General features: G+C 47.0%; 1 protein-coding gene across 1 annotated transcript; it reads right to left on the bottom strand.

The window, feature by feature from the left end:
- Window positions 1-1,594: 1,594 nt before the first annotated feature.
- On the bottom strand, window positions 1,595-26,055 carry RLIM (ring finger protein, LIM domain interacting). The gene is made up of 4 exons (XM_048514922.1): window positions 25,790-26,055; window positions 6,506-6,695; window positions 4,755-4,838; window positions 1,595-2,639 (listed from the first exon to the last, which is right to left on the bottom strand). Exons 2-4 carry the CDS (start codon window positions 6,672-6,674, stop codon window positions 2,182-2,184), a joined length of 711 nt encoding a protein of 236 aa, XP_048370879.1. The 5' UTR covers window positions 6,675-6,695; window positions 25,790-26,055; the 3' UTR covers window positions 1,595-2,181.
- Between the last annotated feature and the right edge of the window lie 1,420 nt (window positions 26,056-27,475).

Here is a 27,475-nt window from a genome sequence, read left to right on the forward strand (position 1 = left end):
TGTTTTGCAGAGATGAGACAGGTTGTTCAAGAACTTCTTGCATGAAGTCATACCTCAACACCAATTGAGGCATTGACTCCTCAGTGGCATTTGTTCATGTAGGTTGTTACAATGGAATATTTCCTCCTAATACTCAAACAACGGACTGCATTCCGTTTACGCCCACCATAATTTCTTCATTACATCATGTTACCAAACGTATTAACTTGCATAATTAGTCCAGGAGCCCTCTAGTCGTAGCTTTAAAGGAGCAACTCTGCCACCCTCATTATCCCAGGTGTAATAAGTCACCACCCCCAAAGTCTCCTTTCTAAGGACGGGGCAGCTTTACTGAACGCATGAGTGTAACAGTGCAGTGGAAGAGCTACTCATCTGTACAAAAAGCTTTACAGTTTTTAAAACAAAAGTTTATTTAAACAAGCATAAGCAATTATTAATATATTTCCACAGCAAGATAAATATCCCCATTAAACTATCCGCTCGTTCTATGGCATACCATAGTGCTGGGCTTAAGACAGCTGTACAGTGGGAGAGGAGCTAGCATTAGTGTTATTTACACTGACATATTCAATACCCTATACAATAAACAAACTAAAATTATGCTGAGGGGGTGCAATTTCAGTGTTCTGAAAAGGTAGCTAAGTTGTTTGTTTTAAATCCACAATGAAGCAGGGGCTATATGCAGCTGAATGACTCCAGTTATATTCTTCACGGGGAAGAGCAGAGTGGCGAGATCCTAAAACGTTCACTACACAGTGGGGTAAAGATGGATGCGAACCTAGTTTGCTTTGAGAAAACCGGGAAGGAATGAGGTGTCTTTGGGCAAATGCAGTTCTTTTAATTAACAACAAACCCAGTATTATTGGGGGGGACCCTAATCAAGACGGTTCCGTTACTCTTTTTTTTAAAAATTCCATTTCATTACAGAAGATCGCGCCATCTTTGCTTTTACACTTATAACCACCACGCAAAAAGTGGCCATAGGGTATGGCTTCTGCGACCATCAGTACCTCACCTGGTACTTGGCTGAAAGTTCCCACCTGATTCCTCAGACAATACTCTCTCGGTTACTGGAAGCCAAGACTGCTCTACGACAAATGGGGCAGGTAGAGTTTTCTGACAGCCAGCGATCAATGCAGTGCACGTGGTACTCATGCGAACAAGGAAGTTTCCTTAGCTTGTTCCCCTCCGTGTACTCTGTGATGCAAACACTACAGGTTTTCAGAGCATCGCTTTCACCAAAATTCCTCATGGCTAGGTTGTCAATTTGCTCTTTGGTGAGACCTCTGGCTGTCCCCGGTCATGCGTCCCTCTTAAGTTGAGCAGGAAAAGAAACTGGGCCAGGCTTTACAAATGCAGCATTGACCGCTTTCCTCAAAAGTCACCCGGTCCCTGCGTGAACAATCCCTCCCGCCTGGCCCCAGCCATCGAGCCGCCTTCGCTGCTACTGTCATAGGACTCCCCTGAGCCAGGATCAGGGACTTCATTCCTTTAAGCTGCTATTTGCACTCAGTGAAACTCGGCCATTACGTAGCGTTTGGATTTGGGGCTGGAGCCCACCGAGATCAACATCACCTATCAACAACCCGTACATGAAGTAACTCAGCTCCCCAAAGCCAGTCATTATCTGCCTCAGCATGGTCTGAATGGCGTGAGGGCGGTGAATACAAAACGAACCTGGCTCAGGTTCAAGATTCTACGAATAGGAATCCTAATGGTGCTGACGTATGTTCTCACTCCTGCCCGTTCCGAGCGTGAAAACGTACGTCTAAACCCTCCACGCTCACTTTCATAAGTAACGGTATTGTTTGGGGTCTGGGACCTTGATCGAGTTCGGTTAGCTATACTGTCTCTCTGCCTGTATTCTCCTGGGAGCGGGGATACCGCCTCGCCGTCAGCAAATCAAGGACAATAATTAGGAGGCCTTACTGGGTCCAGGGCGCATGCAGCTCATTTCCGGTTGGTTTCTGCAGAACCTGTTGCCTGAGGAACGGGTCTTGCTTCAGGAGCTGAGAGCAGCACTGTGTTTTCACTGGGCACCTCAGCAGTGGCTGCAGGTTGTCTTACCACCAGGTGCTGTCTTGTTCGAGAACTTCCTTCAGCTTCAACGGTGGGGGAGACATCAGCCATTTGGGGCGGGGAATTATAATGTGCCCTATAGAGAGAGAATCGTTCACTGGGTTAAGGGGTGACCGACTTCCTATCAGTTCCTAGCTTCATTGTCACTCCAGCTGCTCTGGACTTGCTGCTGCTTGATCTTCTCTGGCCCCTGGGAGGAAAAGCTTCTTCGTTTGGCTCTTGAGGAGCGCTCATTTCTTGTACAGGTTGCCTCACAACAGGAGGAGATTCAGACCTCGGTGTCTCGGTGTCACTTTGGTTATTTTCCAGGTCCTCCCCACTAGGTGGTTCTACAGATGGTTCACCCTCAGTTTCTGGGTTTGGGTTTCCATTATTACGATTGACATTTATTTCCAAACTGAACCTGAAATCCCCACTGTTTGGATTAGTCCGGCTCACTGCCCGCCAAGACTGATTTCCTCTCTGCCCACTGCGCGTTGTATTCCCAGTCTGTCGAACTGAATTGAGCCAATCTATTATGGAATCGCCATTGGACACATCTTCTGTAGATTCTGCACCTGCTGGACAAAAGCAACTGCCAGAGTTAGGAGACTGGACAATTCTGGGTAAAACATGCTTTACACAGTTCTAAAAATTCAAGCTTTAATACAACTGCTACCATCAGAACATCATAGTAGCTTACTAAGTCTCATTAAATTAATCAGAGCAGAAAAGCTGCCATCAAAAATGGCTGAACAGGTCAACTCATGAGGCCAAAGAAGCCAACTGTCTGTCAAACCACTCAACCTTTGGCAGACAGCTGCCATGTCAGGTTCATTCAAATCAACATGGCGGCAAAAGTGCCGCGTACATCAACTGAATTGGCGCATTAAAAGGGAAGGCGAAGTGGGGTCTACTTCTAATGGTACCTGCATTCCAATCTAACGTCAGTCTGTAAATCTTCTATATTATTTTATTTATTTATTTATTTATTTGGTGGGCTCAGGGCGGTTTACAACAGACAAACAACAGGTAAATAAATAAACAACTGCCATACATTTAGTACTGGTGCATATTAAAACACAGCGTCCAATCATATTATAACATTTCAAACAGCGGGTAATAGATGGCGCCTAGCTAAAAACTCCTAAGAGAGGGAATATCAGGGGCCAGCTGTTTACAAAAAAAGGGGAAAGGGAAGGGCATCAGCAGCTGGCCTCCCAAAGGCCAGTGGAATAGCTTCAGTCTTTACAGGCCCTCGCGGAACTCCATTAAAGGTCCCTGCAGAGTGCCTGGACAGTTGGAGGGAGAACATTCCACCAGGCAGGGAAGACCAGGAGCCGTAAAAGCCCTTGGCCTGGGTGGAAGCCAGCCCGCGTCGCCATGGAGGGGCACAGGAACGCCAGTAATTTGGCCTCTGCCGAACGCAGAGGCCGAGATGGGACATATTATGTCTTTCCTGTGTCTCCAATGACCTTGCAGACCCAATCTACGATATCTGGGAAAGGCTCCTTCCACTGTGGAATGTGCCTCTGTGGTCAGAATGGATCCATGACATCCAATTCAAAGTCTACATTTGACAAAAGCAGGACACTTCCTACAACCGTGCAAGAAATCTCTTACCCTGTAAGACCAACTGCTTCCCCATAAAATCTCTCAATATCTAATACTAGCTCACCTTGCCCCAACTTCACCAGTCTATGTTCAATCTCACTGAACTATCACTATAGTTAATGCACCTTGTGTACTGTTAGAAGACTTGTAAGTTAACTTTATTCCAGTTCACAGGAAAGCTCCACTGAAGCCAGATTTTAATTCAATACCAGACAGGCATGAAATCACACATGCCCAGGGTCTCATTTAAACTGGTCCACAGCTACTACACGTAAAGAAGTGGGAGCATGCCAGCACTGCCCCTGCCACCCTAGGGGTGTCTGGCCTCTGAGGAGGTCATGCCGAAACTGTGGACTTGGGCAAATTGTGAGAGGGAGTTTGCCAGTGCTCAGCTCTTGTGGCCCTTTCTTACATACTCAGAGAAATGCCAATCGCCACTTTGGGGTCAGGAAGGAATTTTCCTCCAGGCCAGAACAGCCAGGAATCTGGGAGGGTTTTTTTGTCTTCCTTTGGGCACCTCCAGTGGACTAGTTCATCCTTGAGATTCCTTCCAGATCGATTGTTTTAACTTTATAAAGCAAAAAAAAGACATTCAAGCACTTGGCCCACACTGACGAAGCATAGCCTGGAACAGACTGGAAACGAGGAGGTGTTTAAGAGGGTGGCTCATTTAGCAAAGCAGAAATGAGGAAGAGAACAAGCTGCTTCTGTCCAGTCACTCATTCTTGGTGATTGGATGTTTTACAAACAGAATCACAGGTACAATTAGATGGCAAAGCAGCATGTGAGAGCCTGGCAGCTCACAAGGACTGAGGAACAGCTTTTAACACCACACCATCCTGGCTATTTACACTCCTACTGTGGCTGGGGCATTCAGTATCAGGCGAACCAGCAGGGGTCAGTGGTGGCGAACCTTTGGCATCTCCAGATGTTATGGACTACAGTTCCCATCAGCCCCTGCCAGCATGGCCAATTGGCCATGCTGGCAGGGCTGATGGGAATTGTATGATCCATAACAGCCTGGAGGTAAAAAAAAACTTCGCCCACCACAGCATATAGTGGTGAACATTTATTCTACGTACCTCTACTGTCTTCACTGCTTTGCTGCGGCGGACCCTCTTTAATTTGCTGCAACCTTCGTAGCAATTCTTCTTCAGTGATCTCACCTGAGGAGAGAGTTGGCAAAAAATGTTCCAAACGTCAACACACCCAAGCTTCCATCTGGCAACTCTGAGACTTCAGGGGCAAAGCCAAAGTGGAGCTGCCCGTGATAGGCTCAAGGCACAGCCCGGCAAGTGAAAGGCGTTTTGTTTAGTGCTCCAGAACTTTTATCAATGTTCATCGATTAGGATGAATGCAAGACCGTTATGGAGAACTTGGAGGAAAAACTGCTTTTTGATTTTAAAGATGCTCCTGCAAAAGACAGGAAAAAAACCAACCCCGCCTCACTGAAGATCAGGGTTGAATGAAGAGGCCCAACAAAAGGTAAGCACACTGAGAAACTCAGTGAGAATTCACAACCACTGTATAATGGCTGAGAAATGCCTATGAACTAAACCCAGGGCAGGGGTAAATATTGGTAGGGGGCAGGCAATTATTGCTTCGAATAGGGAAAACTCATTACTGTTCAAAAATTAAGGCAATAATCAAGCATTATGAAAGCCCCATTCCATATTCTGTTGCACTAAATATGAGGGAATTAGGGGGAAATGTGCAAATGCTCTTCCCTTGAACTGTGACAGGATTCCAGAAACTCAAAAGATCTTATACTTGCTAAATAACCCTGAACTTGTAGTTTGTGAATTGGTGGCCAAGCTTTTACTAGAAATTATACACCCTGTTTTTTAACTTTGTTGCGTCACTCTGTTATTAAGATATTCTTTGTTATCATTCTCTTTGGGGATTGTTTTAAATCTGGGTGGTTTTTTGGCGGGTGGGGTGTTCTGTATTTTACCTGTATCGTCTTATACGCCAATAAAGGCTTGGTGCTATGCTATGCATTACGAAAGGAATATGAACAAGGCACACTTCAGGAAGAAGACTAGAATCACAGATGCGCTCAGGTTCAGAGTGCAGTAAGTTACAACACTGAAGGAGAAGGTACAGAAACATCCAATGTTGACAGCAGCAGCAGCTGCTAACCAGCTAAAGAAACCGAATAGAACTAGCTAGAAATGAAGGAAACAGAACAGGCTCAGCAAAAGGCTGCTTACCTATCACTACCCAAAGGCAGCAACATATAGCACAAGGTGGCATAGCGGGGTGGGTGGGTGGGATCAGTATATGATTTAATAGCTGTGAATAAGCCCAAATTTTAGTAGTGATTTTTAAAAGGTTGTGGAGACAAAAAAACCACCAAGCATTTTGCTAAAATGAGAGACATTTGGAATGAATTACACAGAAATGGTCGAATAAAAATAATACTGACAGTGATATAAAATATTCAAACAGTGTAATTTATCTGTGCAGAATGCAAAGATAGGAGAAATCCATAAGCAGTTCCACCAGGTTCTTACAACCCTTAAAATGTGGAAACAGAGACCAAAGTGAAAAACTGCATCTTGAAACTTTCCCCTCGTTCAACAGGCATTAATAGTCCAAAGCAAAGTACATGCAAAGTATAGATAACCAAGGGTAAAAAAAGAACATTTAAAAAAATAAAAACTGAAATGGTTGACACTGACAGCAACTTCTGCAGATTAAGTTGGGCACTTCTGCCTCAGCTGCCAACGTCTGAATTAAGAGCATTATTAAAATTCAGGTCCTCTCCGATACAGAATTAAACCCACTTGGATGGACGTGACGAGCATCATAAATGCACAGAGCAACATACCTGGGGTACCAAGCAGGTTGTTATCCCTCATTAGTCTGTAATCTTCTTCACTCAGGTTATTTACAAAATGATAGAATGCTTCTTCCCGATCTAGTCGGTCCAGCTGATTCCGACGCTGTGCTTCGGATTGATCAGCACTTCCTTTGCTGTTGGAATCCGAGTTTTCCATGTTGATAAGAATAGGAAAGATCTGCAAAGAGAAAAAGGGCATTTACTTGGTGGACAGATATCTTTTTTCCCTGCTCCACAATATGTAAAGCTCCCTTCAAGACAGCTTATTTGCTACAAGAAAGCTGACAGCAACATCGAACTTCTCCAGAACCTCAGGATTTGGCATTTAGTTAGTTTATTATTATTACGTCTTTTAGGCCAGCCGAACTGGATTTGGCATTTCAAAGGCAGGTCTTCTAACAAGGCCTGCGACAGGCCTTGAAATTACAGGCCTACTTGAAATTCAGAAGGAAACACTTAACAACTCCTCCGGTTCCTAAAGTTTTGTTCCCAGGGGCCAGAAGGTATGGCTGCCCTGTCCTGCATCACTCCTAACATTTGGCCAAAAGTAAGAGTTAAAACCATCCGTTGTGTTTTCATCATGTAGGAACAGGGCAGCTAAAATGATGCACTAGAAAGCCTTCAGAGTTCTCACTAACTAGGCCTGCAAATAATACCAGCTAATATTCCTCCAGGGGCGCAAGCATCACATACTGGTGAAGATGTCTGAATGTGCAAACAGTGTCTGCAGTGTTTGGATAATCAGCAGAACTCTTCTGGTGCACAGGCTGGCTGGGGGGGGCCCATCTGCGACTGGAAGTGGACTGAGGTTGCGCTAACAGAACAGTTCGTTACAGCCCAGATTAACTCATCAGCAAATCATCCGGCATGCAACATGAAAACTTTACATACGATTGTGCACAACCACTAAGACTTCGAAGCCAACAATGCTACAGTGTGATGATTAGGACTACAGCATGGAGATCAAGTAAGCAACATCCAAATCCTACTATTTTTTGGACTACATATTAACCTGAAGTCTGAGTCACAGACTTCCTTGTGCAGAAGTGCACTTTATTTATTTATTTATTTATATAGTGTAATTTTATATACCGCCCCTATTCCGAGAAGGGAGCTACTGGAGCAGAATTGAACAACACAATAAAACAACAATTACATTAAAACCCCCATTAAAACAACTAAATTAACAAAATTACGTTAAAATCCCAGCATAAAACTTCATAAACCCACCCTGGAAGAAAACAAGATAAGAGAGCAGAGGGCCCCCATAAGTATTAAGACCTAGAGTGTTAAAGAAGGGGGGGGGGGGGAGGAGCGCTCATCAGCGGCCGGCCCCCCCAAAGTCCCGGTGGAAGAATTCGGTCTTACAGGCCCTGCGGAACTCTCCAAGATCCCGCAGGGCCCGGATAGATGGTGGTAAGGTGTTCCACCAGGCCAGGCCAGAGCTGTAAAGGCCCTGGCCTGGGTAGAGGCCAGCCGCATCATTATTTAAACTTTCCTTTCTTTAAACAGAAAAACTCTGAAGGAAGCATGTAAGGAGGCACTGAATGTTGATCAGTGGATTATAGCCAACAATCCAGAAATGAAACATGACTAGACCAGTGAGGCAGCTGGGTGTTTACTGAGTGCCACCCTGGGGAAAACGGTCTACTGGACACTTACCGTGAAGGGCCCTTCTCCTGGTGGGCCAGGAGTCCATCTTAGATGGGTGTTTCTCAACCTTCAGTTAGGGAGGCAGGTCTAAATTTTCAACTTCCTGTTCCTGGCTCCTCCTCCAGATTAGAACCAGTAAGCGACTGTCAAAGCAGTAACTGAGAAATGTGAAAAAACGAAGGGAACAGGAAAGATAGCAAAACAGTACTCTACACAACATGAGTAGAGTGAAAGCTTAATATAACTTTCAATAAGTCAACGAGGACTAACTTAAATACTGCCCACTGTGTGTCTGTGATTGATGTTGTAAGATCGTCCTATTAGTGAAGGAATTTGTCGATGCTAAACGGTTTTGGAACACCTCCAGAGTGAACTGACGGCCTAAGGGAGGGTCAAGATGGACTCCTGGCCCACCAGGAGAAGGGCCTTTCACAGTAAGTGTCCAATGGACCGTTCTCCTGGGGGCGGAGTCCATCTTAGATGGGACCTCCCAGAGCAGTGTCCCAAAAGTTGGGAGGGGCCGTCTTTCTCCTACGATGTGTTCCAAGACGCCTTTTTGGCAGCGGACCATGAGTGCAGTCTATAATGTCTGGTAAAGGACGAAGGTGAGGACCAGATGGCTGCACTGCAGGTATCTTCTACTGAGACCTGGTGGACCAAGGCAGCATTGGTGGCTGCGCATCTGATGGAGTGAGCTGTCACTCCTGTTGGTACAGGTATGTTCAGAGCCTTATGGGCTTCTATGATGCAGTTGTTAAGAGTCGAGCTAATAGTCGCTGAAAACATCTGATAACCTAGGTTTGGAGTAGTAACATTAATGAAGAGACTTTCTGACTTGCGTATGTTCTCTGTTCAAATGATGAAGGCTTTCAGGAAATGTCTTATGATGAGATGGTGCCATAATCGCTCCCGTGGATGCGTGGGATTGGGGCCGAAATTTGGAGCAACAATCTCTTGCAGTAAATGGAAGCGAGATGCTGCCTTGGATAAAAAAGTGGGATCTGTACGTAGTATCACCCTATCCTGGTGAAATATACATAAATTCTTGTTCACCGACAGGGATCTAATTTCAAAAACTTGCCTCGCCGATGTTAATGTAATGAGAAAAAGTGTCTTCATCCGCAGCCACCTTAGGTGGATTGACTGGACTGGTTTGAAGGGTGATTTAGTTAGGGCAGTTAACACGGAGTGCAAGCGCCATGATGGAAATCTGTGTACTGTGGGGGGTTGAAGTTGTTGCACCAATTTTAGAAACCTGATTATGTCCGCGTGTCTGGATGCTGGTACCCCTTCGAACAGGGGCCACACAGTAGTGAGGGCTGCTAGTTGCCTATGAAGGGTAGAACTTTTGAGTCCTGAGTCCACACCGCCTTGAAGAAACTCCAAGATGTTAATTACAGATGGGTTTTGAGGATTGATCCTCTTGTGTCTGGACCACCTGGAAAACACTTTCCATGCACAGTTGTATATCCTAGTAGTAGACGGACAGCATGAGGCCAGTAGAGTGTTAGTCACCTTGTCCGAGAATCCTCTCATCTTTAGGATGTCTCGTTCAATGACCAAGCAGTCAAGAGAATCACCCCGGATCTGGATGTAGAATCGGTCCCTGATGTAGGAGGTCCGGTATTAAGGAGAGTCGCAGAGGTGGGCGATGTGACATCTCGGTGATGGCTGAGAACCAGGGTCTTTGGGGCCAATAAGGTGCTATCAAGATTACTCGTGCTTGTTCCAACGCCACTCTCCTGAGAAACTTCGTAAGTAGTGGAAATGGTGGAAAGGCATAAATGAGAGTTCTTGGCCACGGAGCAGTCAGAGCATCTACCGCCAGAGCCTTTGGATGGAAGTACCTTGACATGGAAGTGGGGAGTTGAGAGTTTTCTGCAGTGGCGAAGAGATCGATTTCTGGAAGTCCGAAGGATCGAGTGATGAGTTGAAAAGTCTCTCGATTGAGTGATCATTCCGCTTCTTGGATTGTGGACCTGCTCAACCAGTCCGCAGAGACATTCAGCTTCCCTTGTATGTGATCTGCCTGGATGGAAATCAGGCGTGTCTCTGACCATGTTAGGATATTGGCGGATTCCTTGTGTAGACGTGATGATCAGGATCCCCCCTTGGTGGCCACATTGTCGGACCTGATAAGGACGTGTTTGTTGTGTATGTGTGGTTTGAAGTGTTTGAGAGCCAGCAGGATGGCGCGAGTTTCCAGTATGTTGATGGGGAGAGATGATTCGATACTGTTCCATTTCCCCTGTATAAATCGGTTGTTCAGGGTGGGGCCCCCATCCCTTTAGACTGGCGTCCAAGAATATCTGCGGACGGGGTGGAAATAGGTAGGTCTTCCCTTATGAGAGGTTGCTCCGAATGTTCCACCACTGGAGTTGAGTTTTCAGTGAGGGTGGTAAGGTGATTATGAAGTCTCTCTTCTTCATGATGTCCAGCTGAAATGGGTGAAGAAAAACTTGAAGTGGTCGTGCGTGGAATCTCACCCACTGGACCATGTCCATCGCTGCGATGAACTGGCCCAGAAGGCTGGTGAGGCAGAGAAGAGAAGACTGTCTGGCTGAGATGACTGCTGCCGTTTTTCTTTGAATAGATAGGATCTTGGATCGTGGAAGAAAGAGAGAGTTCTTTGAAGTCGAAATGATAGCACCTAGGTGTTCCATTTCCTGTGAAGGTATCAAACAGCTTTTTGCCACATTTACCAAGAAACCGTGTTGGGTTAGCATCTGCAGTACTGTTTGGACGTCCCTGTGTGCCTGATCCTTGGATGGTGATCGGATCAGTAAATCGTCCAAGTAGGGATGGGTGTGAATTCCCTTCTTGCGAAGAAGTGTGATCAGACCCAGGATGATCTTTGAAAAAATTCTGGAAGCAGTGGACAAGCCGAACGGAAAAACACAAAATTGATAATGCCTGTTGTTTGACACGAATCTCAGGTACTGTTGATGAGCCAGGTGAATCATTTTATGGAGATATGCCTCCGTTAGATCCAGGGAAGTGAGAAATTCTCCTGGGCGGAGGGCTTCCATGATGTTGCGGAGAGATTCCATGCAAGTGTGTCGGAGTTTGATATGACGATTGACGTATTTTAGGTCCAGTATCGCTCTCTGTCCCCGGTCTTTTTGGGGACTGTGAAAAAATGAGAGTACATGCCTAAAAATCTCTCCGTTAAGGGAACTGCCATTTCTCTCCGTTAAGGGAACCACCATTTTCTAGATAGTTTTGGCGGGAATATTCTGTGAGGGGGGGAACTAGCAGGTTGCTGCGAGTCAACGAACATCAGTTGGCAGGGGCTGATGGGAATTGTAGTCCATAACATCTGGAGTGCCAAAGGTTCGCCACCACTGTCCTATACTGTCCCAGTATTAGTAAGGTAAGCTGATTCTGACAGTAAGAGAGAAAATAAGGAAAGGAAGGAAGCAGATAGACAGTAAAAAGTGAGGAGAAATAGCGGAGCCAAACGCTATAGCTGCGCTCCCTACTGAGGCAGGAAGGTAACTGGTTCTAATCTGGAGGAGGAGCCAGGGATGGGAAGTTGAAAATTTAGACCTGCCTCCCTAACTGAAGGTTGAGAAACACCCATCTAAGATGGACTTCACCCCCAGGAAAACAACCCCTTCTGCATTGATCACTGCAGTATAGTTTCCTGCTCCCTGGCCTAGATAGCCAGGCTGGCCAGAAGCCAAGCAGGGCCATCCCTGGCTAGTATTTGGATGGGAGACCTCCAAGGAGTCCCAGGGTCCTGATATGGAGGCAGGCAATGGCAAACCACCTCTGAACGTCTCTTGCTCTGAGCATCCCACCTGGGGTCACCATAAGTCAGCTGAGAAAAAAAAAGATTCTTGCTACTGATGTGCGGTTTCAGTGCGCAATAGAAACAAAATAATGTTTTCAGGTTGTAGTCTAGGAACTGAAGTCGTGCACCACAGTATGTGAGTGAATGTGTACATCACACTCTATGCAGAATGCTTCCAAAGGGGAATCCCAGGAAACCCCACCACAAAGCTAGCGGAAGTCTCAGCCAGAAAATACCTTTCGGAAGGACCAAACACAAAGCAGTCTGCCTACTTTCACATTTCCCCAGTGCTCTTAATCAAGCTAGGTGTTTTCACAGGCACATGATACAAGAACATAAAAAGATGCCTCAGGTCATGATCTTCAGGCAGGGGGTCACTAACTCTTTAAAGCCTGCAGGTTCTGCTGGAATTCCAATAAAAGGTAATGAGCTTAACTGTGAATGGATGCTGTTGTAGGAAGAGCCATCATCCAGCAACATGTCAGGGGGTAAAGTTATGGATACCTCAGAGTAACTCTTCAACACATTAAGCAGAATTTTTTAAAGCATGCTACAAAACTGGTAGTCCCTGGCCCCTCAATGATGTGGCTGGCCTCCACTCGGGCCAGGACCTTTAAAGCCCTTGCCCCTGCCTGGTGGAACACTCTTCCTCCAGCTGTCCAGGCCCTGCGGGATCTTGGTGATTTCTGCAGGGCCTGTAAGACGGAGTTGTTCCGCCGGGCTTTTGGAGTGTCCAGCCGCTGAAAGTGCTCCCTCCCCCCCCCCCTTTATCCCTACAGAACTTTGGGTCCATTATCATCTACAGGACCCACCCTCTCTTCTCTCCGCTCAGGAGGGTTTAAGAAGGATTTTTAGCAGGTATTGTTATGTATTAATTGCTGCATTTTAACTTATATTATTGAAAGATTCTTGTATTTGATTTTATGTTTATTTGTATTTGAACTTTACGTTGTTCACCGCCCAGAGCCCTTCGGGGGTTGGGCGGTATATAAGTTTGAAAAATAAATAAAATAAATAAACAACAGAACGTTAAATTAGGTTCACGCTGCTTAACCTGAGTCATGTAGCACAGGTATTTCCGCTGTGGTGGCAGCTGCTACCAAAGTAATATTTTTACAGATCTGTACAATCAGATCTCCAGTGGCCGTTCAGAAAACCTGCAGGGCAGAAATCCCGCTTGGCCCCACCCAATTTCTGGGCATTGAAATGCTTGAGCAGATATTCAGCTATGAAATGGTGCTGGGTCAGGTTTTACCTCTGACCTGCTTGGAGGAATCTCCAGTTGATCCTCAACCTACAAATCTCACCAGTTTGATGTTGAAAGTTAAATAAAATATCTTTAAAATCCTAGACACTGAAAGTAAGAGGGGGGGGGGATTGGCATTGCTTCACTCTCCCCACATGAAACACAGGACTCTGAAATGTAACATGAGTTGGATTGTGCTCCACGCTGAAGAAGTAAATACCTAAGCAAGTGAAACACTGATATAGACAATTACTTCTCTTCCTCAAAAATTGTTCCCATAGGGCAGTGATGGCAAACCTTTTCGAGACCGAGTGCCCAAATTGCAACCCAAAACCCACTTATTTATCACAAAGGGCCAACACGGCAATTTAACCTGAATACTGAGGTTTTCGTTTAGAAAAAACGGTTGGCTCCGAGGTGTGTATTACTCAGGAGTAAGCTTGGTGGTAGTCGGTGGCTTCGCTTTGAAGCAACCGTGAAACTCTTCCAACGGGTGAATCACGACCCTAGGAGGGTTTACTCAGAAGCAAGCCCCATTGCCAGCAACCGAGCTTACTCCCAGGTAAAGGATTGCGCTTTAGTTTTTTGTATGAAAATCAGTGGGGTTTAACAGCACTTAACAGGGTTACCTACACTGCTTCGCCAAAATTAGGTCTTAGGTTTAATGCTAATACTTGAGCCCAGCGGCCCAGGCCGGCCTAGATGTGTGGGGGGGGGGGGGTTGTGCGTGCCCACAGAGAGTGCTCTGAGTGCCACCTCTGGCACCCGTGCCATAGGTTCACCACCACTGCCACAGGGCACTCCAACCTTACCCCTGAAAATGCCAAAGACAGAGCTATTTGGCGAAGAAAATGTCAGTGCTAACCCCCTCAAGGGGAATACAACCCAAGAACAAGACTCCAAGTTACAAATGGCAAACACCTGTCAGCAAGTAAAGCAGCTTTTTAGGGGGGGGGGGGTCGATTTCCTGGAGCTCTGGCTATCAGATGTTATCTACTCAAGCATAATACACACAGGGTGCAAGTTTGGTGTTCTCCCCTCAAGTTTTTGCCACAATAGTGAAGCCGATGTTTAACGATGCACAGCCACGATTACAACTTAATTCACACTTTTACAGGACATTGTGGAGGAGTATACTGGATTTCTCAGGAGAGCCTTCTTCGGCCGTATATTCCACCTCCAATAGGTAACTTGCAGCTTGTCAACAGGATCTTGGGATCTGACATTTTCCAACCCTTTCTGTCCTGTTGTAAAGAGTTAATGACTGAGTTCCTGATGTACACCATAAAACCAATCACTTGGTTTGGAACATCTTTCTTTGGTTGCCGGAAGTGGTCACCTGTCAGTGGCGAATGATGTGGTCAATCATCACATGGTCTCTGTCCTTCCTAGGCAAAGTGATGTTGAGGGTGGCTGCAGAACTCCAGGGGTCCTGGATGACTCATCTACCCCAGACCCATTTCAGACCTGGCGACGGGAAGGAGTTGGCATTTGTAGTTTTCATGGATTATCTGTCTAGATGCAGACAAGGGATGTGCCTCTTACCGTGTTTCCCTGAAAATAAGCCCTATCATGATTTTTCAGGATTTTTGGAGGCTTAAAATATAAACCCTACTCCAAAAATAAGCCCTTACTGGTAGTTACAGATCAGGAGGGGATGATCCAGCAGGGTGCTCCCTGCCAATGAGGATGCAGCTTGCATCACACGTGACAGGGAAGCAATGGGGCTGCCAAGAGCCTGCCTTAATGAATTGTGAAGATACCGTATTTCGCCTAAAATAAGCCCTACTCCAAAAATAAGCCCTAATGCATCTTTTGGTGCAAAAATTAATATAAGACCCTGTCTTATTTTCAGGGAAACATGGCGATTGTTTTTAACAGCTGAAAGCGGTGGTGACAAGGTCCACCTTTGCCCTCATTCCCATAATCATCATCACATAGTTTGCCTCTAATCTTGCATATGAAGCCACTGTGCAACCACAGTGCCTTGCATTAAGAAGAAGAAGAAGAGTTTGGATTTATATCCCCCCTTTCTCTCCTGCAGGAGACTCAAAGGGGCTGACAATCTCCTTGCCCTTCCCCCCTCACAACAAACACCCTGTGAGGCAGGTGGGGCTGAGAGAGCTCTGAGAAGCTGTGACTAGCCCAAGGTCACCCAGCTGGCGTGTGTGGGAGTGCACAGGCTAATCTGAATTCCCCAGATAAGTCTCCACAGCTCAGGTGGCAGAGCTGGGAATCAAACCCGGTTCCTCCAGATTAGATACACGAGCTCTTAACCTCCTACGCCGCTGCTGCTCCTTAAGGACCTGCACCAGCAGGTTAGCTCACAGCGCTCCACCTTTAAGGTCCTCAAGGAGAATATGACAGAAGGCAGTGCTATCACTGCTCTCTTTTGGATACACTGCCCAATACTAGCAATACTGTCTTTGCTTGCACTGCATAACCCCTTATACTTGAAACAGAAAACAAAACCACATTACAAAGCTGAATCCCTGCATGTACGAGTGCACTCCTTGGGACCACTATAATTTACCGGTACCTATGTAACTTTTGCTGAGGACTACCTGCAAAACCAAATCATTAATGCTCAAACGAAAATGACCCCCAGTTCTGCAGCAGAATACGAGAGACAAGGTAGGCCATTCCTGTGCTAGAGAGATAAGCTGTGCAAACTGAACCAGCATAAACTGCTATTACAACCTTACGAACGGGATCAGGATGTCTGCTGCCTGCGAGGAAGCCACGGATGCAAGGATGCAGCCTGGCAAAGAGGGAAAGATTATCGCTGGCTTCCGAGTTCAAGATTGCTTTGATAAAGGGAGTCACTGTCAGGTCCCGGACCTGGACCAATGCCAGACTCAGTGATTACAATCAGATGACTTTTACTGTCAGACAATGGTGGCGAACCTATGGCACGGGTGCCAGAGGTGGCACTCAGAGCCTTCTCTGTGGGGACTCGCGCACAGAATTCATCATGAGGGAGGGGGGTGGAAAATCACCCCACACACACATCTAGGCTGGACTGGCATAATACTTTACCTGGGAGTAAGCTCAGTTGCTGGCAATGGGGCTTGCTTCTGAATAAACCTTCCTAGGATCGTGATTCACCCATTTGAAGCATTGCACGGTTGCTTCACTAAGCTTTCTCCCGAGTAACGCGTGCCTCAGAGCCAACAGTTTTTTCTAAACTAAAACCTCAGTATTCAGGTTAAATTGCCGTGTTGGCACTCTGCGATAAATAAGTGGGTTTTGGGTTGCAATTTGGGCACTCGGTCTCGAAAAGGTTCGCCATCACTGCCCTAGAAGAAACCAATTCTAAATATTGACTCTTCTAGAATCCCTCTTAATGCCCTAAAGGTCTCTCCCCTTCGTTGACAACTGTTCGTTCTCAAGGCAGCAGGATGGGCCTCAACTGGCGCTTGGCACAACTGGCGCTTGGGCACACTTTATATACTACAGGTTACAAAGTACAAAGGCGGCCATAAGCCGCATTTCAAGGAAGCACATTAACCTAGCAGAACCCATATCCCCCCCCCCCCCCTTGATGTCAGGGACACTGCTTGACATTCCACCCCACTTTCCCGTTTGTAAGGTTGTAATAGCAGTTTATGCTGGTTCAGTTTGCACAGCCTTCCCCCCACTCCCAGACGGTCAGAACAGGCACGGCCAAAGGTGCGCACGTGACTGACGCCCACCCATTCACTGTGTGCAGCCGGAAGGTTGGTCCAGGCCACCACGTATTGCAAGCTTTTGCGGTGGATGCGTGAACCTAAGACAGCCTCCACCTCGTGGCGGATCTCTGAGCCCACACAAATTGAGGCCAGGGCTGCAAGCTGGGGGTGCCAAGCATCAGGAGCCGGTGCTTTTTTCCAGCAGGCTGCAATGGAACACGGGGTGGATGGCTCTGAGGGACTTTGGCAGTTCCAACTCTACTGTGACTGAATTGATCTTATGGGTGATTTTAAAAGGCCCGGCCTATAAACTTGCTGTCCAACTTCTTACAGCTGTGCACCTGCTCCCCCCCCCCCTCCGAGGTTCCTGGTAGCCAAATACACCCACCCCCTGCTTCTAAGGGGAGGTCCCGCCTTTTTGTTTGCCTGTGCCTTTTGCACCAGTTTATCCTTCTTGAGAGCCTCCTGGATGGGGCCCCATGAATCCTGAACGTGAGAGATCCAGTGCTGTGAATCCCCTGGCACTCCCCCTCAACAAAGGGAATGGGGGTGCTGCGCAGCCGAAGGCGACTTCGAATGGGCTTTGGCCTGTGCTACTGTGCACGGTGTTATTATCAGCAAATTCAGCAAATGGAAGCAACTCAGCCAAATTGTCCTGGTGAAAATTACCACAGCATCGCAAGTATTGCTCTAGAGTAGCGTTCGTCCTCTCACTCTGGCCATCCGTGGCCAGATGAAAGGCCGAAGGCAAGCCTTGCTCCAACCCCCAACAGCTTTAAGAAATATCACCAGAGCATAGAAATGAACTGGCCGCCCCAATCCGAAATGATCTTCCGGGGTGCCATATGTAACGTGTGTGATAAATAGCTGTGCCAGTTTTTTGACTGTGGGGAGACTGGAACAGGGAATGAAATGGGCTTGCTTAGAGATCCACCACCACCCAGACCACCATCCTCCCCTTACTCGAGGGGCAGGCAGGATAAAGCGTCAGCCAAGCAGTTGGAATGCCTGGGAAAAACTGGAGGGTAAAGTCAAATTTAGCAAAGAAGTCTCCCAGGCTCCTTCAGCGCTGCCAAGTTCTTGTGGTCTGTCCAAATCTCGAAAGGGTGGGGTGCCCCTTCCAGCCAATGCCGCCAAGTCGCTAGTGTGTGATTGATGACTCTCGTCTCTTTATCCCCCACCATCCAATTTAGCTCCAATCCCACCCACTTTTTTGACAGATAGGTGCAGGAGTGCAGCTTCCCATCCCCCCTTTCTGGAAGAGGGCGGCCCCCATCGCTAGGTCTGAGGCGTCAACATATACCCCAAAAGGTTTGGTTGAGTCAGTGTGATGTAGGACAGGCTCTGAAGTGAATGATGCTTTCAGTCTGTCAAAAGCCTCCTGGCATTCCCTTGACCATAGCAAGGGGGCTCCTGGCCTGGCTGCATTCGGCCCTTTAACTTTTGTCTGTAGCAAGCTGGTGAGTGGAATGGTTATTTTAGCAAAGTCACTGATGAAGTCCCAGTAAAAGCTGGCGAACCCCAAGAACAACTGCAGCTGCTTGCATGAGCAAGGGCCAAGCCATTGCAGAACGTCCCATACCTTATTTGGGTCCATTTCTTCCGCCTCCTGAAATGCAGTAACCTAAGAAGTCCAGCTGCAGTTTGTGGAACTCTCATTTGGAGAGTTTGACAAACAGATCGTGTCTCAGCAACCGCTGGAGCACCTAATGGACCAGGGGGAGATGCTCCTCCAATGTGTCTGTATAAATCAGGACATCATCCAAGTACACCATCCCCCACTTAAACAAGAGATTATGCATTACCTCATCAATCAAGTTCATAAAAAAACCTGGTGCCCTACTGAGCCCAAACGGCATGACTTGGAACTCAAACCGACCAATCTGGGTGTTAAAAGCTGTGAAGTGTTCTTGGCCCTTGGCAATGCGCACTTGGTAATATGCTTCACGTAAGTCCAGTTTTGTGAACACCTGCCCCTCCCCCCCAGGCATCCCAAGAAGTCTTTGATCAGGGGCAGTAGGTAGGTGTTGCAAATCGACACTGCATTGAGGCCCCAATAGCCTGGGAATAACCGGAGGGAGCCATCCTTTTTCTTACAGAAGGGAACGGGGGCAGCGTGCGAGGAGGAGGCAGGTCGGATGCACTCGCGTAGGGCGCCCACCTCCTTGGGGCTCATGGCATATAAGCGCTCCTTCAGAAGCACTCCCTATGCAACTCACCTGGAAATGACTTCACCAGCCCCACATGGGGTGGGGACAAGTACTTTAACTAGATGAACTGTTGTCGGGTAGCAAGCGATCTGAAGCTGAGAACTGTTTCAGGAATAACTAAGTCAGGACATCACAATCATGCTACCATTTTCTGAACTGCTTTGTTAACTGCCCATTTAGACATGGGGAACTTCAGCTCACAGTATTCCAAACCAGTCAGCAGTGTTCCCTTGAAACCACTGTCTATATGCAAACTTGGTCCAAAGTCAGCAAAGTCCTCTGGAAATCTGAGCCCACAGAAAAACTATTTTAGGAAGAACAAAAATCCGAGGGGGGATTAAATGATGCAAAACTTGGTCAAACTTACACGTATTTTACTGTATGACAGAACAAGACTTACTATCTGGCACAAACATCAAATTTAGATATGTAAATGCCTTAACATAAGATCCAGTGACCCATCAGCAGAAGATCCTACTGGCTGTGGAGTCTGCCTGATCCTCCCTCTCACCAGCAGCCCCTTTCAAGCGCAGGCAAGTCTACCCCTAGGATCCCAGGCAGACCAACAGCAATATGGCTCAGGAGGCTACAGTGGGGAAACACTGAAATCCCCCACCCATCAGCACAGAAGAGGCAAAAGCTGCAATTCTGCTGCCTCTTTTCTTTCAACTGCAGCCCCTCTATGACCCCTCATGGCTGGTAGTCCATACAGGTCCAACAACCACCAACGGATCCAATCCTCAATTTCCAGCAAGGGTTAAATGTTAACGTACCAGTACTTGAGAGTGCAAGTTACAAACTCTTGCACCCTAGGCTACCTTCACAAGAGTAGCCTTTTGCCATCTGGGAGGTAAATAACTAAAACTTAAGAAATTAAAATTCAAATTATTACAATTTACCCACGTTTCCAAGGGTAACCCCACTCTGAAAAATTGTAATGCTGCCATGAAAAATACCCTCTTCTGGGCTCCTCACACACTGGTGAGAAAATCTAAAAACACTATCATGGATATGACAGGATGATCAAGGAGATGGCAAGAGTGCTGAAGGACACACACTTGGCCCTAGAAGACACCACAATGGTGTCCTCCTCAAAAGACCAGGGAGAGGGTCTTGCTGGTCAAGGACCTACTGCTCAGCCAGCAGCACACTGCTGACCACCTGAACCTGGAGGTTTCTTCCCACATCCCCAGGCAGGAGCAACTGCCAGCTGTCCAGTGACGAAGGGGACCGCTGCAAGCGACAGCCCGCATGACACATACATCAGGACTGGAACTACACTGTACAGAAACACAGGTTGTCTACTGAGAGAGCCAGCGGGGTGCAGTGGTTCAGAGAAGTGGACTCTGATCTGGAGAATGTAGTTTCAGCCCCCACTCTTCCACGTGAGTGGCAGATTTTTATCTGGTGAACCAGATTTGTTTCCTCACTCCTACACATGAAGCCTGCTGGGGTGATGTTAGGCTAGTCATAGTTCTCTCAGATGTCTCTCAGCCCCACCGACCTCACAAGGTGTCTGCAGTAGGGAAAGGAGTTTGTAAGCCCCTCTGAGTCTCCTTACAGGAGAGAAGGGGGGGTACAAATACAAACTCTAATTCTACTTCTCTCCTCACTTTTTAAAAAATTCTTACTGGGACCTGAAATCCCTATACTTTCTGCTTATTCTTTGCTTTGGCAGTTAGCGCCCCATTTCTACCTTCCCTTTAATAACCTTTTGGTGCTTACAACTGTCTTAGCATTGAAGAAAGGATGTGGTGGGGCAGAAAATGGGATTGTGCCTTTTTAAAATGCCTGTACATGAAGGGATGCCTTGCCAATCAAGTTATGTGGGGGCTGAGGGGAAAATGCCCCCTGGCAGGAAGGAAATGTGGGGGTTGTCACCTTTTTTAAAAACAAAAAATACTATACCTAAGTCCCATGTGGACTTGGAACACAACCTGATCACAGCCCCCACGTTTTCCAAAACCACCCCTGAATCATGATCCCCTGAAGCTTACAAGAATCAGCTCCCCATTTATATCCAAGAAGTGATTTACGAATAGAACACCAGCAGGGTTGATACAATTTAGTTTGCCAAGTTGAAAAAGCCGGCAGACCGAAGAGTCAGGTTAGCTGAAGACCAGCTCAGCCACAAGCAACCCAAAATTCTCTCTAGAGACGTGACTTTCTCCAGGCTTGGCTGCTTCCTCCTGCCACACCTATTATGGCTGACCAGGTAGGCTGATGATTTAACAAAGCTTCTCCCGGAGATGGTTGCACAAGTGGTCAGAACAACAACTGGGATTCTGTCTGACAGCAGCAACAGAAGGGGACAAGCGAGGATTTTCAAACAAACCCTGATTTGTTCCAATCACATTCTGTCCCATCTGTGATTTCTTCATCACAACCAGCTTGTCTGGGCAACTGAATATGCGTCCAGGGAGTAGTCATTATTTTAAGCTGATAGGTGTATTGGGGCTCTGACTACTTTCTTTAAAATGACCATACAGAAAAAAGAAATGTGGAAAGAGATTTTAAATCGAAAATGGGGGGGGGGGGGGGGGGGCTGGAACGCACGCAATCAGAAGAAGCCATGTTGCCTGCCACATTATGCACCTGCCCCCCAAGGACACAATCAAGTGATATAAAGCTCTTGGAAGCCTTGTTTGTACAAACTCATCTCCCTGACGGCATGGCAGTTACAAGAATATACAAGACAGAAATGCTCTGAGAGATGGTCTGCATACCTGCTGGAACAGTTTGAGATGTGTGTTTGTTCAGGGCAGCACTTTGTAAGAAACACTTAAATTTTCGGTTGTGCTCTTAAACTGGCACCGTGGCCCAATCTTCACCTACTGGAGAGAAGATATCGTAACACTCCATTACTGAAAGAATTTTAGGAAAGATCACTTCTTGGAAATAAACTGAACAGCCTACAGAAGGGTTGTAAAACTCATTTGTTACGAGGGCCAAATAGGATATACATGTGACTTGGTTAGCGGGGTGTGTGGGGTGTTTGTGTGACTGTTTGGATCGGAGAGCCCGCACATGTGGATCATGTTCCCCTGCCCAGCTCAACCAACTCACATTTATGTCCTATCAAGCCCTCGTAATAAATACATTCGATACCCCTGGTCTACAAGATCACTACAAGTCAAGATGTGGGCAGCAAGAGCAAAGTCAAAAACCAAGATTCTCACTGAAAGAACAAGTTATTCTCAGGAGTCATCCCAGAAAAGTGAGTTCACACCTGTGCTCACAAAGTCATCAGTGATGATAGTCTCCATTCCTACCACTATGTGGGACTTTCCATCAACCCCTTTCCCAACACCCTGTATCCAGTTCTCACATGTCACACCCCCACATAGAAAAAAACAGGAAGGCTGCACCAACTTTTGGAGACATCCAGAACTTGAAATAGCAATGGCAGCCAAAGTCTGCAAACCTCTGGACAAGTTCCAAAGAAATACTTAAGCACCACTCTACAAAGAATAGAACCTCCACATAATAGTTATAGATTGACAGTATGTAGAATTCCAACAGCAAAAAAGATAGTCTTCAGTGCCTTCTAAGAAAGTCTTGCTACTATAGCTTCCATTATCAATAAATGTAACTACACATCCCAATCCCACAAACATCCTACATAAAAGAACATGACCTAAAGTTTCAAGTACTTTTAATACAGCACTATCAATAACTTTAGACACAATTAGTGCCTCACCTGCAGCACAGCCCACATATTGTATACCCTCTACCTTTCATGGTCTCCCTTCCTGCTGATAAATTTACACCTTTTCCCCCTATTATGACTGCTACTTCCCTAGGGTTTCAGACTTGATACAGGTACAATATTGCCATTTCCTTGATTTAGCCACAGTTATGAAATTAGGAACAGGCCATGACACCCCTCATCCCAAAACTTGACCATTATGAATTATGTGTATTAAAAATAATACCATGCTTGGCTTCTAACTCCAAGTGGCATTAACAAAGGCTGAGCGCTGAGGTACCTGTTTTACATATGGCAAGTACCTTGACTGACCCAGGGACTTCCTACATGCAATTCATGGGCTTCATCACTTGGCTCTGGTACCTAGACTTTGAGCAGCTGCTGCTGAGAAAGCCCTTTTCCTGGCTAAGGCAGGGGACAGCCACTGGCCACAGCACAGAATAGTGAGCTATGAAGGAGCTTTATATACTGCATCGCATACAAGCCGTGGTTGCATCAATCTGTTGAGAATGCCTACATAAGCACCAAGTTAAGCCAGTAGATGTATGCGAGTCGTCTTGAGTGCGACTCTGGCTGAGAAAGGACAGGGTAGCAAGACCAACAAAACAAAATAAAATTTTTTAAAATTCTTAAATGATACAAACGTAAAAGTACCCTACGCACCTTCATTAGTCAAGTGTTCCTAGAGAGTGAACACCCCATTTCTTGTCAATGCTTTTTACATATCCAGAAGTGAATCCGATTTTCCACAGTATTTCAGTTTTAAGACAAGCTCGCAGTTTAAACTGATACACTCACAATACTGCCATGTGTATGCAAATTGAGACTCATTCTCATACAGGCCATGCACCCCAATTACACAAATGAGTTCCTTTAAAAATGTTTTTAATTTGCTCCTGTAGTCAGTGTAGGTCAATTTAAATGTTGGCATACTTAGCGTTAGATTTTTCTGAGCTCAGCAGGAAGTGAGACATGCCAACACCTTAAACAGTGTGGTCCCCTCAGTTAGGAAATAATGATTGACAGTTGCTAAGCAGGGAACTGACCATTTACTGACCATCATGACAAACACTTGAAATTAGGTATAAGAGACAAATACTCACTAGAATAACGATTTTGCAAGAGCAAGAAGCATTAGTAAGACTTCTCCAAAAAGAATGCCTGTATGCACTTTTATTTTATTTTTTAAATCACTGCTTGTGACCTTTGCTTTTTCAGCCATCCCAACTCTACCTGCTTTGAATACTGGATTGTCTCCTCTTACCAAGCAAATCCAATGGGTCTTCCTTCTTCAAACTCTCCAATACAACAAGGTATGTCCACCTGTGCCAACCTGGTATGTCCACCTGTTCCAATTATAACAGTGCTATGTACCACCTTACCTACTAGGAATAACTGAACTTATCTTGGGATTCGAAATCTGATTTTATAGCCCTGTTTATGAGATCACACTTATGATCACTTCTACCATATAACAGAAAAAGACTAGCCCCTAAAAGGTTCTCAACTCCTCTATACTTTGACCAACAAAGTTTCATGTTATTTGTATTTCCTCCATTATCTGCATCATGAATACAGCAAGTGCTGCCAGCAGCTCATATAGAGGATTTTTTTTTTTTAAAAAAGGACATCAGATCAACAAAACCAGTACTCGTCACACCTTCCACCCATATAGGAATTTTCTCGGCAAAGGCTACTTTAAGCAAATTAGCAAGCCCAATGCAGGAGATCCTGCAGCAGAGCTAAGGCTGAAATGAAGGCTACGGAAGTCTGAAAAGACTCTAACCCAGGGGTCTTCAAACTATGGCCCTCCAGATGTTCATGGACTACAATTCCCATCAGCCCCTGCCAGCATGGCCAAATGGTAGAGCTCATGGGAATTGTAGTCTATGAACATCTGGAGGGCCATAGTTTGAAGACCCCTGCTCTAACCTAACCATGGCAAAATGAGTTGTTTTTCCTTTGGGGCTCACTCAGCGTGTCAAAACTTTAGAAATGCTTAACTTGGCTCTCTGCTGGCATGACACACTCACACACCCCTCAAACAAAAGAGAAACAACTCTTTTGACATCTTCATTAATTTTAAAAAATGCAGTCCAGTTATGTGTGGTGCCGTACACTACAAAAAGAAAGTTAGTTACAAACATGATTTAAACTCAAACGGTAAGAACAGCCGTCATGGGGGTTGGCAGTTGGCAGGTGACCCCAAAACACTGTGGCTTGTTGTCTTTGACAGGCGTGCTGTTGGTTTGCCATCCCAGCTCTAACCTCTAGCCCACCAGGAGACCCCAGATGCAAACGCTCTTAAGAACAGCCACAAATGTAAGTCCAGTACTGCAGACACAAGGAAGTGGGGCATGTCCACCTGACTCAGCTTCACGAATGACAGCCTTCACGGTGCCACACGGTGCCCCCCCCCGCCCCGAAAAATAGAAAGGAAACCCTGGCGCGGGGGAGGGGGGGGGAGGTCTCTTCCATGGGGGCCAGGGGGGCAAACGGCGCTTCCCGACCACAAATGTGCACCCAAACTGCTGAGACGTGTTTTATGGGGGTGGGGGGAGGGGAGCAGCAGCCAGATCCCGTCTCAGGGGAAGGCTCGGCCGCCCCCCAACTCAGGGCCCAGGTGACTCCCTTGATTCGCCCCCATAACAGCCCGCCCAGCACCGGCCAACCGCCGCCGGACCTCCGCCGGCCTCGACCCCGCTTGCCCCGCGCCCAAGAGAGATCGGAGGCGGCCGGGGGACGAGGCCTGCTAGGACGGGGCCCTCCCGAGAGCCTCGTGTGGGGGCGCCGAAGGGGAGGCGGAAGAGGGCGCGGCGGGGCCGAAGCTCCTCCTGAGGCGGGGGTGGCGGGTGGGCGAAGAGGTGACGCGGCGGCCGGCCAGCCAGCCTGCCCCCCCCTCCTCCCGCTACTGGCTCCCCCCACCCCGATCACCAGCTAGGCCGACCCCTCGATGGGCCGAGGCCTGCCCTGGGCCCGCCACTCACCCTCCGCCTCGGCCGGCCTTCCGGGGTCTCCGCCCGCCTCTCGCTCTCGCGGCCGACTCGCAGCTTCGTCACGTCACGCCCCGCCTCCCTGCGCCGCCGCCGCCGCTTCCCTTTCCTCCCGGCCTCCCTTCCGCCCGAGCCCAGCGGCCGGCGACGTCCCTCCTTCGCGCCCTCCCTCCGCTCCCTCAGGCGGCCATTTTATACTCCTCCATTGTTACTAAGGAACTTGGGAGCCGGAAACGCCGTCTGGGGCGGGAGGGGGAAGGAGGGGAGCGGGGGAGCGGAAGGGCGACGGCGGCGCGCGCAAGAGAGGAAGTGAAGCCTTTGGCTCCGCCCACCCAGGTCTTTTAATCGGGTGATGTCAGAAAAGAACCGTTCGGCTTGACCCTATCATAGAGCTGGGCGGATCTACGGGGGCTAGAGCAGCTCTCATTTTCTCTCATCCGCCCGCCCCTTCCCTTTGGTTCGGCTGGACTCTGGGACGACCATTTTGCGTCCATTGATTGGCAGCTCCAAGCCTTTGACGAGCATTAACGGCCGCACCGCTCTGGTTCAAAATGGTCCTCTCAACCCCCTAGTGTTTATTATCATTCATTCCATGGCCTTTATTGGCATCCATATTGGCGCGTTGATCACAAAAAAATAAGAGTTCATCATTTAAACTTAAATTATAAAACTACAAAATGCTATATTATTAAAAGGAAAAAAAGGAAATAAACCCATCAAATCCGTCCTGGGATCACTTAAAAATGTGGGAACTAGTACAAAGTCCTACAGATTAACACTATAATGGAGCTCTTTATCACTGCTTGCAAGAAGGTAGAAGAAGAAGAAGAGTTTGGATTTATACCCCCCCTTTCTCTCCTGCAGGAGACTCAAAGGGGCTGACAATCTCCTTGCCCTTCCCCCCTCACAACAAACACCCTGTGAGGTAGGTGGGGCTGAGAGAGCTCCAAAGAGCTGTGACTAGCCCAAGGTCACCCAGCTGGCATGTGTGGGAGTGCACAGGCTAATCTGAATTCCCCAGATAAGCCTCCACAGCTCAGGCGGCAGAGCGGGGAATCAAACCCGGTTCCTCCAGATTAGATACACGAGCTCTTAACCTCCTACGCCACTGCTGCTAGGTACGTCTTCACATATAGTTGGACCAGAGGTATTTAATAAATAAGATTGCTTTAAAATTTCAGGAAATTTAACTCCACAGATTGAAATGGGGTTTATACACTTCTCGCGGATCATTGAAAAAGGACAGTAGAAAAAGATGTGCATTACAGTTTCAGTATCACCTGCCCCAGTTTTTATTATCTTGGGGTCCCATTTAACCTTCTGTTTGTCTGACAGGAAACAATAAAAATCTCTGCAATTCACTTCTAAACAGGCTGACAGCCTTCTGAATCCATTGAAGTGAATGGGCTCTGAAGCATGGAATCTTAAGATCTGGCTACTGATTTCAAGTTTTTGGAGATACTGGAAATCATTGTTCCTTGCAGCTGGAGTCATTTTCTGGTCCAAAATCTTTGCCGGAAAAAAAGGTGTAAAATCAGAGGCTTCCAATATTTGTTGAAAACTACCCAACTGTCAGTGGAATGCTATCTGGTGATTGAGATGCATTCCTAGAACTGTGTAACTACTTAAAATAACGAATTGCTGCTGCTATTAAGATGTATGTAACCAGCCTCTGCCATC

Source organism: Sphaerodactylus townsendi, linkage group LG13, assembly GCF_021028975.2.
Source record: "Sphaerodactylus townsendi isolate TG3544 linkage group LG13, MPM_Stown_v2.3, whole genome shotgun sequence".
Classification (NCBI taxonomy): domain Eukaryota; kingdom Metazoa; phylum Chordata; class Lepidosauria; order Squamata; family Sphaerodactylidae; genus Sphaerodactylus; species Sphaerodactylus townsendi.